The sequence below is a fragment of the Gymnogyps californianus genome, chromosome 4, assembly GCF_018139145.2.
Source record: "Gymnogyps californianus isolate 813 chromosome 4, ASM1813914v2, whole genome shotgun sequence".
Lineage (NCBI taxonomy): Eukaryota > Metazoa > Chordata > Aves > Accipitriformes > Cathartidae > Gymnogyps > Gymnogyps californianus.
The window spans coordinates 68172579-68185565 of record NC_059474.1 but is presented as its reverse complement, the minus strand read 5'-3'; the positions used below and the strand labels follow the sequence as shown (position 1 = coordinate 68185565).

At 38.7% G+C, this 12987-nt stretch overlaps 1 protein-coding gene across 2 annotated transcripts in view; it reads left to right on the top strand.

The window, feature by feature from the left end:
- ARHGAP10 (Rho GTPase activating protein 10) overlaps positions 1–12987 on the top strand; it is a 154512-nt gene that overhangs the window by 30956 nt on the left and 110569 nt on the right. For both annotated transcript variants that reach the window (XM_050895609.1, XM_050895608.1), the window contains exons 2-3: positions 12738–12833; positions 12920–12981. In XM_050895609.1, coding sequence (XP_050751566.1) covers positions 12738–12833; positions 12920–12981 — 158 coding nt within the window. The remainder of the gene's footprint in view (positions 1–12737; positions 12834–12919; positions 12982–12987) is intronic.

Below are 12987 nucleotides of genomic sequence, written 5' to 3'. Positions count from 1 at the left end.
TTGAGGTGCTGGAGCATGTCCGGAGAAGAGCAGCAAAGCTGGTGAAGGGTCTAGAACACAAGTCCTATGAGGAGCGGCTGAGGGAACTGGGGTTGTTCAGCCTGGAGAAAAGGAGGCTGAGGGGAGGCCTTATCGCTCTCTACAACTACCTGAAAGCAGGTTGTAGCGAGGTGGGTGTTGGTCTCTTTTCCCAAGTAACAAGCAATAGGATGAGAGGGAATGGCCTCAAGTTGCGCCAGGGGAGGTTTTGATTGGATATTAGGAAAAATTTCTTCACAGAAAGGGTTGTCAAGCACTGGAACAGGCTGCCCAGGGACGTGGTTGAGTGGTCACCCCTGGAGGTATTTAAAGACGAGTAGATGTGGCGCTTAGGGACATAGTTTAGTGGTGGACTTGGCAGTGCTAGGTTAACTGTTGGACTTGATGATCTTAAAGGTCTTTTCCAACTTAAATGATTCTATGATTCTATAACATAGATTGTCACTGTCCAAACAGCTCCTCATTTGAGCTATTAGGCTGGTAGAATGGATTTTTTTCATTTTGTCTTGTTTTAGAGAAGGGAACCCATGCTTAGATTTTTAATTTGACAATTGTGGTCAGTTGTGAGTCAGCTTTAGTCTTCTGCTCCTCTTTTGTCCACTTCTCACTCGCTCTGACACGTGCAGTTAAAGCTCTGAGTATGCTGAATATGTCTGGGCTTGCAAGGCAGAGTTGTGGATCCTTTGGCTGATGATAAGCAGGGACAGTACTTGAATATAAACTGTTGTTGGTGGGTCCAGGGAAGAGAGGCAAAGCAAAAATCAATACTTCCTGTTTTATAAACAAATTCTCCGAAGCTTAGTAACGCCTCAGCCCCAGAAACGGTGATAGAAACTTCACAAATCCAAACATTTTGTAAAACAAGTTTCTCTTTGGAAATGCTGGCTCACTCTTTTTTCCTCAGCTTCCATCAGTGAAACTCAAACACTACTGAATCAAGTACTGAACTTCTGTACTCCTACTCTATTATATAAAGCGTTCGTCATATCATCAAAGTGGTGAGAATAGTCACTTCCAGTGCAGGAAATACATAATAGTTTCTAAGGGAGGTTGTGAATACTTCTGTGGTATTGCTCGACTTATGCAAGAAACTGCATTATCTTCTCTCTCGTGAGAACACCTTATGTCTGAAATGCAGAGTGCATAGTAATGCAGCTGAAACAGTTAAGTTATGGAAAAAATCAAAAAAGTTATGTAGGCTAGTATTTTCACTCTCAAATTATACATGTTATGCTCACTTAGAAACAAAACCAGTTTGACTTTTCTCTAAAACCGAGATAGTAAATTTAAGCTAATTCTTGTGTCAAAGCATAAAGGATGTAAGTAATCTAAAAAAGATTCTTACTATGTTATATACTGTAAGTCTTCCTTTTGTTTGAAAATAGAATGAAATATGAAAGTTGCATTAGAAGACTAAACAAATGGCTTTGTTTCCTGCTTATAAATTATGTTGGTATAGCTGTGTAGGACTGCAAGATATTTCTTTCATGCCTTGTGCTTCTCGTGAGGATATTATAGTTGCTCTTGACTATCCTAAATTGCTTTTGCTCAATTGTTTTGTTTTATTTTTTGATCATTTAGTGATCTTTGATTAGGGAACCAATTGCCACTGATATCCAGATTGGAAACTCATTTTGGAGTAATGTACTGAAATCCCAGAGCAGTGAGGCTTTCACATGCTTGTGTGCCAGTAACTTTAAGGTCAGTCAGAGTTAGTAAGTTTGACTGTGTGTCTCTTTTACATATATAGTAATATCCTACAATTGATTTATTGGCCTCTTGTAAAATTTCTAATCTGAAACTGACAGAAGGATTACAGGATTTCTTTGCACATAGAGTTCAAATATTGCACAACTATCCAGACCAGAGATGAATAAAGCTTCTCTTTTGGCATATGCCATACTACATAGTTGAATATTTAAATAAGTATGTCGTGGCAAGCTCTGTTAGTGGTTATTGATGGCAGGAGCAATAACTTTATTGTTCTGCCCAGGCAAATAAGTTGCAATAATCGGAGAAGCTGGCAGGTGAAATGATGCTGGAGCATCAGGGCTTCCTCTAGCAGCCACTTTAAAAGAGCAACAGTGAGAGCAGTGAAAGGGGAGTGGGAGGCTCATCCTTTACTTTCACTTTTCATGTATTTCAGTGCTTTCTGCTGTTTTTATTTATTTAAAGGAATCCTGTATTCAGTATATGGATGTTGAAATACCCTGTGGTGTATGTATATGGTTTTGGTCTGACCTAATTAGAAGCTTCGGTTTTAATATGGTTTAGCCAGATACAGCTCAAGTGAGAGCTATCAGAAAAATTTTGACACACAACTGTTGTGTTGCCTTACTCGTAAGATCCCCATTTGACAGTTTTGGAAAAGTGTGTAGTAAAACCTTTTTTTAATTTGGGCATCTAGTTTAGCTACTCACTGCTATGCCGTCCAGTGCTTTTTCTGGAAACTATATATGACGTAAGTACAGGCTGTCCTCTGCACCACAGTTGCTGCCAGCTGTTTTCTCTGTCAAAACTTGGATTCATTTCACTTCTGTGTCTAGCTACAGCAAAGTTATTCTTGAACTCTTCCCTCTTCGGGGGCCTGTTGTGGTCATCCCATCCTTCTTGATGCTGAAGATTCACACCAGCTTGCCTACCATGGACAAAAAATTCTATACCTCAATAAAAGGAGTTTAATGCAAATCTTGCCAGAATATCTATCCTCTGCATTTTGAATTTGGATTTTAATTTTTTTTTTTCCTGTAGAAATGCACTAAATTGTCAAGTATTTTCCAAAATGCACTCATAGTCTCACCTTTTAATAACTAAATAAGTAAATAAATAGCCCGAAGGTTGGGCACTTGGCCATTACTTGTTGAATTACAGATCTCAGCTGCTCATTTGTCCGATTCTTCATTGTGTTTTCCTCCATCCTCTTCCACTTGAATCCTATTGCACTTGGAAAAATAAAGCTGTACTATCTAAGGTCTTTCTCAGGCCACTGGAACAATTTTGCTGAATTTTCATGACTCATGAGCAGAGGAACTGGTGAAAATGTAACTTTATTTTCTGAACCTTTTATGCTCTTACTGATGACAAGGTATTTGGTAGCCATTTCATATAGCACTCTAATTATACGTGTGCAGGTGAGCTGAGTGTGTGTTTGGACATGTTTTGTTGTGGAAAAATCACAGTATCTTGCAAGTTTGATCTCCTTGTGGGTTTTTGTCTACATATGCAAATGTTCAGACAGGCAGTAATTCCATACAAGTGACAATGTTTGGAGATATCTGCCATTTTGCAGAGAGAAAATATTGTGAATGATGCTTTTTTTTTTCCCCAAAGGTTTTCATGTTTAATGTTGACATTTCTGCAGACTTGATATACAGCTTCATAAAATATTTCAAACCGTCAGATGAACAGTATGTGCTTTTAAAGATGATAAAAATACTTGCTCTAGTCGTTCATTAGGGAGGTGGCTACCAGCTCTGCTCGTGTTTTGGCTGCCCACTTCCCATTATGGAGTTGTCTTCTGACTTCTTGTGAAAAGCACTAACACTTGCATCGTTTGCAGATGGCTGGAACTAAGCAGGCAGAGAGCTCTGTCTGGAAAAAGGCCTTTGTTGTGTGAAATCCTATTCAGGATTCATTTAGCTACAAACTGTGGGGAAAGGTGGTTTCTTTTTTTTTTTTTTTTTCTTCCCTCCCTTGCTTGCTGCTGTGGAGGAAAAAAAGATCTTGCTGAAACTATTTATTGGAAGTAAACTCTCTGAGATGATGTTCATGCTCAACGGCAGCAGATGCGGCATGTGAAAAACCTGCAAGCTGGCATGTTTGCTGTGACCTTCCCATCCCAGGCTGAGCTGCGCTCCCCCTCCAACTTTCTCAGCTGCATCAAGTTTTGGTTGCATGTGTGCTTCTAAGACAATAGACTTCAAATAATGAAGTCAGCCCTGTTTCTTGGAAGGGAGGAATCTCTGTGCCCTGGTGATGGGTCGGGTCCTCCTGCTGTGTTGATGTAACTTTACCTGACTGCCATGAGCGAATTTTAATGACTGAAGAAATCAGGTAGACATGTCCTGTTAGTTATCTGGATTTTGAAAAGTAAAGTGCTCTGAATTCAGAGAATATTTCATTTAAGATGAGCTGTGAGGGGTTAGTGTTTCATTGTCCATATTCAGAGTATAGATTTGATTATGTGGGGTTGTCCCCCAACCACAAAACTCTTTTATAAGTTGGAGAATATAATGGCAAAATTGAGTGAATTGGTCTTTTCTTTTGCAATAAAAATAATGTTTCAACACAGTATATTCTGTTTTACGTAAACATTATAGTTATTGTCTGGGAAATAATTCTGGGAAAGAAAGCAATACTCCAGAATTAAAACATTCAGAATGCTGATGTTGGATAAGTATCTGTACAATAAACACATTTTTTCCTGTAACTACTTTATTTCTTTTACAGAGTTTCCCAGTTGAGGAGAATGTTTTCAGTTATCTAGCACAATTTTTCATCCTTAAGCAGTATGGTCTTCTGATTTACTTGCTACTGAACACCCTTACTTGTTTGCAAATTGTCCTTGAGACATCAGTAGCTTCATTTAGGATATAAATGGTTTGTGAAACAGGAACGTAGTCATCCTACAGAATAAATATGAGTAAAGAAACGATGAATAAATGCAGGAGGGCCTTCAAATCTGTGGTGTTTGACAAGAATTTGAATTGAAGAATACAACATCTGGAAATTTATGTTCCATTTAGTGATCAGAGTTGTCTTATAAAAGACTTCAGTCAGTGTTAAATTTCTGCTAGAAAATTCACTACTAGAATGGTAATCTCACTTTCTGAATTCATACATCTTTACATTAATAATAGTAAAATCCTGATCTCTGAAAAGGAATGTTTTCATCTCACTTTTTCTAATTCAGTCACTTTTGGAAGACAGTCCCCAGATCTGTGCTGCTTATAGAGCTGAAGGTATCGTAGAGAGTTTTACCAGTGAAAGCTTTGATGGTACAACTGTTTCGGTGTTGTGTATTCAAACTGTTGCTTCTGGATTGATGCAGAGTTTTCTTTTGGGAACAGATTATATACATAACATTGGTGTCCATCGTGCTGCCATTTGGTGCAGTATGATATAGGGAAACCTTTGCAGCAAATCCTGAACTGCTTGTTTTTATCTTTGGGAACTGTGTGAATTTGCTGGAACGCTCTCATAGTTTTCTGCATTGCAAATTTGTTTTTCTTAGTCCTTGCTTTCTAATTTACTACTCCTTTTGGTCTGTTTTGTTGTCAGAGACATGGAGGTTGTAAGGATCAGGAAGATGGTTATGATTCCTTTGAAGACAAAATTATCTTTGTGGTACTCCACAGTTACTTCCATCACAGTTGCCTGACCCTTCAGCAGAGTCTTTAGGATACAGGTCGTATGTCAGGGTGGTTGCAGCAATGTTTCTCCACCCCTGAAACAGTGAATTTATTGGCAGGGTTGTAGGACCAGGGATGCAGCTTGTCTTTTTCTTTCATGAATTGTAACTTACGCTGTGTTCCTGAAGAGCAGAATTGAAAGATTTAGTCACCATCTGAGCTGGCAGAGGGGTGCACTTTTTTGTAAGAGCTGTTGGAGATGCTTTAGGAGAGCCTTAATCTGCGCTGAGATACTAAATGTGCTGTTTTGCCTAATGCCTGTGATGCAAAAAGGAAAATCCCCTTGGCAGGGTGGAGTAGGGCTGGCTTGCTGATTTCAAAGATGCAGCTAAAAAGGCAAATAACCAGAGCCCAAGAAGATGTGGTGCAGCTGAGGGACAATACCAGCATGATTTGGCAGTATGCCCATACTTGCATAAGATGCTACTTTGTGATATTTCATATATGGTAATTAACATGTTAATTAGTTGTTTCTTGATATGTTTCTTGATAGTTTGTACCCTTGTACTTGCAAGGGTAGAAAGAGGAGAAATGAGTTAAGTCTGTTTTCACTGGTGAAAGTTGGAGAACTAGAGAAGGTAGATAAGATGATAAGTGTTTTATGTTATTATGCGGCGTACTTTCTATAGGAGAAAACAATGGTTGGAGATTATGGCATCTAAAATATTTTGCATGTCTAGGAAAAGAAGTCTACACTGCTTAAATCTGAAAGCTTTCTTAACTTGCCTGTTTTGATCAGTGTGGAGAATAGTGGCATTTAGACTATGGGATTATGCATTTGAAAGAAGGAAAATCATAAAATATGACAAGTAACCTATGAAATAGAAATTTTGCAAAAATTGGGTTGTTCTCTTAAGAAGTGGGGAGAAGGTTAGAATATCTCTGTCATGCCATTTACATGTGGCTTGTTCAGGCTAAATAGCCTGTTTTTACTTGTCACTTAATTATGCCACAATTAATGACACCAGCATGCACTAAAACTGGTAATAGGGAATGTCAAACACTGTGGAAGAAACATTTAAGACCAATCAGTTCCTAACAGAGGCACTGTTCTGAAGTACACTGCCAGTGCCACTGTACTGGCACTGAATGATATTCATTGCCCCAATATTCAGTTTTCTCTCTTTTTATTAGATTGGACAATAAAAACATGCCTTTCTTTTTTGGCTTCTAGGCGGACTTTCAATGTAACAGAACAACAACATCAATTCCTATCTGTGACGAGTTAAAAAGAAAAATTCCATTAGAGATTAAGATTCCTAAAATTGTTACTCATTTCTTTAATTTGTATTACCTTAGGGTTGTTTGTTTTTCATTTTATTCTTGCAATTTCCTTTTTCTGTTTGATGCTAAAATGCAAAGCTTTTTTTTTAATTTGGTAACTAAAACCCTTCCATGTTAAAATTTGAAAGACTTTTCCTAAAATATTGCTGCTGCTGTTTGCTAGCTCTTCTTATTTTTGTTGTATTTTGAAAATTTAAGCTCTCATTTGTGTGTGCATGTGAGCGTGTAAACTTGACCTAGAGTAACATCATTCTGACACCAAATTTCTGAGGGTTTTTAGTAAATAATAAAACGCATCGTAACTTTGGTACAATTGGTGTAGATTTGTCTTGGACCTGAGCATATGAATGTGGAGGGTGTGAAGCTGTCAACTGCTGGATGCTTGGGAGCTGCGGCTGGAAAGGTGCTGTTGGGCCGGCAGGACCAGAATGCTGTGTCACTAGTTGAATTAAACTGAAATGGCGAGAGGTTGCGGTTTTTCTTTTTTGTTTTAAAGGTGTGGGATGGTCCAAATACGCTTACACTGTATTATGCTGGGGGGTGGGGGAAGTTGAGCTACTTGACGAGTCATTAATGAGTTGATTTTTAATCCTCATACCTGAATTTGCTAAGCTTTCAGAAACTTGTGAGTTGCTGTGGGTAACATGACATTGTCAAAATGGGACTCCAGAAACCTTTTAGTCTTTGAACTTGATTTTCATTCTGGTTTTAGAGGGGAATGAATAACTTTGTATTTTAGCTTTATTGTAATTTTCTTCTGTTTTGATCATTCTTTCAATATACTTAGCAGATAAAAATGAGTATTAAAAAGTTTATTTTTAGGGAGTTGGAACATGTTACTGCTCTTAAGAATCTGCCACATGGCTTGCATCTGCTAAGTTGATAAGTAAATCCTGTTTAGCCACCTTACTCAGGTAATAACTAAATCCTGTTCATGTTCTCAGTGTTGTGGATTATATTAGATTCATTGTTCACCTTGCTAAAGGGGACACACAAGAGAAACATGGAGTCACTTTTGTAAGCGTTGAGATGGCGCCTGTTTTGTACAAAACGTCATACAAGTCCATATTGCAGCTCTTGGACAAACTATTTTAAGTACTCTGTTCCTCTGAAGCTGCTTCGTTAGCTCTTGCAAGTGAGATTGATGCCTGGGAAGAAGAGGGGAGAGGCCGACTCTCGCTCAGCTTGTCCTTGCCTGTTTCACGACAGTGTGTAGCTTGCCTGATCTTGGCCTACTGCGAGGAAAATAGAATGAGAAGTCTAATATTAGTCCTTAATGTAGTAATGTAGCTTGAAGACGAGCTTGGTAGTTAAATCTAAGTATTTGTTAACCTTTTTAGCTTTTTGAGGAGAATGTTGTTGAATGAGACCAGAGCAATTTTAACCCATGTTAAAGCAAGCCGCTGGAGCGTATCTGTTAGTGTCAGTGAGATTTGTAGTTAGGGATGAGGAATGGCATTGTAATTCCACTCCTTCTTAATCATCATGATACAGTAAAAGTGAAGCTTGATGTAGAAATCTGTATTTTGCTGTAGAAAAATATTAACACTAATACAAAAGGCTGTTACAAGCAGGTAATTCTCCTGCCATGTAAAAGAGATCTAGGATAGCCTTAGGAAGCAATATTGTCTTGCTTCGTGCAAGAGTTTTAGTTCAGGTGGCTAACACTGAAGTTAGTACTAATCTTAAAGGGACTGATTGGAGTCTGGTGCTGTGAAGGCTGGCCACCGCCTAGCAACTAATGGTGTCGTGTCGGCTCGACAACTCAGATAAGGAACAAAAATATTTTCCTCCAAATCCAAATGGAAAAGTATAAAGGTATGTGTGTGGGGCACTGGCAGTGCGTTTGGCACAGGACAAACTGACAGGAGTGCTTGTTACCGAAGCATTTCAGAGCAAAGTAGGGGATCTGGCAGCTGCTCCTGTTTCTTCTGGTGTGTTTTTAAGTAGTTACATCAAACATGAAAAAATACAGTGTACTGATATGCACATTAACAAAGAGAGAAAATTAAAAGCCCTGGTGTCCTTATGTCCCTCCCTTCTCTCTTTGGAAATGTGTCTGTCTTTCTCTTCAGTCTTTTGGTCAAAACATTTAGCAGATGCTTGGTTTCTTTTCGTGTTTTAAGAAAGTGAGTCTTTGAAATGACTCTGCCTTAAGGGTTTGCTAGGATTATATTTTATTCTGGAAAGAGTGTTAGTGTTTGGTTCCTCCCTTTAAATGATAGCAGCAGCTTTCAACAAGCAACAACCCTATTACTGCTTCCTATATCTTTCTAGTTGGTGTTACTGTGTAGCATGTGGAGATTAAAGGGAATGAAAGAATTACTTTCTGGCCCCCTAAATTCTCACTGTGTATTTTCAGCAGGCTACAGCATTATTTGGATAATCAGTGTAACTGGCCATGCTGTTTGATACATACCATACTCATGTACTGTCTTATTCTAATATATGTAGTGGAATCCATATATGCTTACAGTCTGTTATATAGCACATACTGGTCTTGCAAGCTCTAATGCTGATGTGGAACAATACCGGGATGTATCTGTCAGTGCTACCTGAATAATTTTGCTGTAGTAAAGGTCTTCTGACACAGGATGAAAGAAAGCCAAGTTACATTTATGAAATTTCTAACTTAAGCAACAATGCTTAGCATTTAAATCGTAACACAATAGTAAGAGAGTGTAGTACTTATGATGATATCAGCATCTAGTTTGTTTTTATAGAGTTTTATAAATGCTTATAATTATGTGAACATCTGTGTATGTACTGTAGGATATATGGAATTTATCAGGGTAAAGGCTGGAGCAGTTTCATGCTGTTTGCCCCACAGTGGAAGGTTTGACTGCAGGCGGCCTCAAGTGTCTCCCTCTGGCCTTGGTTTGTCAGGCGACAAGAAAATCTAACACAGGGACATGTTATCTTTTTGAGCCTAGCCACCATCCTTGTAATTTTTCCTGTACTGTGGCAAAACGAGTTCAGTATTCTTGCTCTGACCTTTTAAGAAAGTTTTCCTCCATCTCTACTTGATACTTAGTTTTGTTTCTTTTAGTGTAGGCAAAGGCAGACCAGAGACTCTTCCATTCCTGTGAATAGCTGGGCCCCAGTGGTTCTGCCCAGCAAGGTACTAGTTTTATGTTAGACCAGTGCTATTTTGGCGTAGGGAATGAAAACAGAATGTGACCTTAAATGTAAATTTAGCTAAAATAAAACAAGACTGATGGATGATATATAAACATTGGAGGATGAATCTTGTAGTTAACATCTGCTGACTAAGCAGGATTAAAAATCTCTTTATTTTGGCAACAGTTAGGACTCTGATCATTGCAGCAGTCTGTTGAACCAAATGACTGGAGTGTTCTTCCCCCAGTCAGGAGGTTTGTTTCTTCCCAGTTACATTTTGCAACATGCGATTGGTTTTTATTTTGCTCCAGTGACTTCTCACTTTTGTTGAAAGTGCCAAGTTCTTAAAATCTGTCAGAAAATCTCTTCCTATTTCATTGTCTTTTCTTCTAGGTGTTGGTTCAAGAGCCAGGTATCTGTGGCTTTTCTTGACCCATCAGGTCATTCTTCTGTGTCCCAAACCCCCAGCCTCCCCCCACCTCCAGATGCTTTCCAAAATTTTCTGGAACAGTTCTTAAACATTTCAGAGATGATTTGTGGAAAGACATTGCAAAAATTTAATGTGTCTTCATGACTTTAATACAGGAACTCTGCAAATCTAGCTTTGGTGTGTTAAAAGGTTACTGCTTCCAACCACCTACTCAGCTCTTTGGTCAGTAATTTCCAATCCCTTAGCAGATTCAGTAAAGAGAAATGCATGAATGTGGCTTTCTGATCCTGTGAGAAGCTCAGTGTTTTGCTTCAGTCCCTTCTCAACTTGACAGAAGATGTTGGACTTTGCAGTGAAAGAGTCAGGGCGTGGGCACAGATTCTGTCTGCTGTCACTGTCACCAGAGAGGTGGCTTTTGGTGGAGAGGTGGGATATGCAGCCATGCAGGAGGCGGTTTCACACCACTCTAGAAAGGCTCATCAAAGCCCATAGCCCACTTCAATATTTTAGTAGCCTTTCAGTCTGTGAAGGGGAAAGGGGGGTGGTGCGTGCATGTGGTGCTGCATGCCTTCTCTTAACATGTACCTTGCTCAAGATTATTTGAATGCTTCACCTCTACAAGTGGGAGAAAACGTAATAAACAATTCCTTCCTCTAGCATGGGGCTGGGTCTCATGTGACAGGGCTTTGGTAGGGGATTATTGGATTCAAGAAAATTAAGTAAGTTTGGGAGAGTGTGTGGTGTTGGACCCATTCTCCCATAAATAAACTCTTTTCAGCCTTGTGTTGTGACCTGGCTCGCAAATAAGCGTAACATTAGATGTTTAAGAAACTTTTCCATATTTAAGCCTTTCACAGCTGGCAGAACTTGTTTCTTTTGCTGTCTGCTTTATGAACAGCCTTTTAGCCCACAAGACATTTGAGTTAAAATACCCATGTTTCCTTTCGCATGGGAATTATGTTACTTTTTCCTTCAACCTTCTTATCCTTCTTCCTTCAACCCTGTGCAGCATCCTGCTGCTTCATGTGTTGAAGGGTACATGTACAGGATTTAGAAGCAGTTGCAAAGGGGAGGTGAGTACCTGGCAACATGGCATCACAGGGAACAGCGTTGTTACACAGTAGGTGAGGAAAGGACTAATGAGAAATGGGTGAAAAGAAAGGAATGTGAAATGGCAAGGAACAGAAAACATTTTTTTTCATTTTGGGTTGTGCTTGCTGTTTGTAGAGTATTTGTGACATCCTTTTAAGTGGTTGAACTGAACTTTCAGTGCAGCATTGTATGTCGAAGTTGTGCTTGACTATGACACATGATAAAACATATGATGTGTTGGATGCAGGACCTATCAGAAAGTTGGTTTTTTTAAAAAAAAAAAAAACAAACAAAACAAGAACATCAAAAAACCCCCAAGTTTATAGTCTTTTAGCTCCAGTTAATATTAAAGAACAAAATGCTTAGCTGGTCTGTTAAAAGAGTTGTTCTTAGCCCTTCAGAACTGCATGTGATAAGAAAAAGATTATAGATTAACTAAATATTTCAAATTGTCCTTAACCTTGGCTGACAACAAATATGTGAATAAAACCTTTACTACTGGGTAGGAGTGTGCCAGGACATGCATCCTTTTTTTCCATTGAGCGATTCCATCCTTCCAGAACTTGTGACGTTCCCAATCTGCACATATCAGCACAACAGAAAAGTGTGTGTACACTGCTTATTTACAGCTGTATAAATCTTAATAAGGGTTTATAATGATGATATTGTGGCTGAATGTAGAGTCTGATTACTTCCTGAGGGATGTAAGAGTGCAGCCCTCTGACCCCAAATTGTCAAACACTAATAGGCAAAAATTGGGTTGAAGAAAATGTTTTAAGAATATTACAAAACAGTTACTATACAAAATTAATGCTGTGCATTTAACTTAACTAACCTTTGGCATAGTTTAACTCCATGGAATTTCTAGTTCCAGTGCAACAGTTCTTTTAAATTTGGTTTATGTATAACTGTTTCACTAGCAGAGCTATCTATGTAAAGTATATAGAAAATCCTAAGATGCATAGGTGTGCTGACAAATATATTAGTGAATTTAGGTTAACAGAGTAAGACAATCAGCACAACTTACTCTGGGTGTTGTGCCTTAAACTTCTGTAGTTACAGATCTGTTTGTATGGCCCGTGCCCTAAATTGTGGTATAGTGAAGCATAAGAATAGGTCTAATACTGTACACATGATCACACTTACTTTCTACTATATAGCCTTGTATAAAGAAATCTGTGCGACAAATTCCCAGATGAGATCGGAAGAGGGTTAGACAATATTGGATGTCTTGTAATGTCCTTAGGCAGACCTGTGTTAAGAGTTTCTTGTAAAAGTTGATTATTCTAGGGGTAGAGGGATCTTCCAGCCTTCTTAAAATGATTCCCTAACCTTCAATCTGTGCTTTTTTTCCCTTGCAGACCTTTCAGCAGCCCAGAGAAAATTTGCCCATTCTCTGAGAGACTTTAAATTTGAATTCATTGGTGATGCAGAGACAGATGATGAAAGATACATAGGTACGTAAGAAGTGACTATAAGTGGCTATATTTTGCCTTGCCATCCTGCAACATGATTAAACTTTGTTTCTGGTTTTGTATTACAGATGCATCACTTCATGAGTTTTCAAACTTTTTAAAAAATCTGGAAGAACAAAGAGAAATTTTGGTGAGT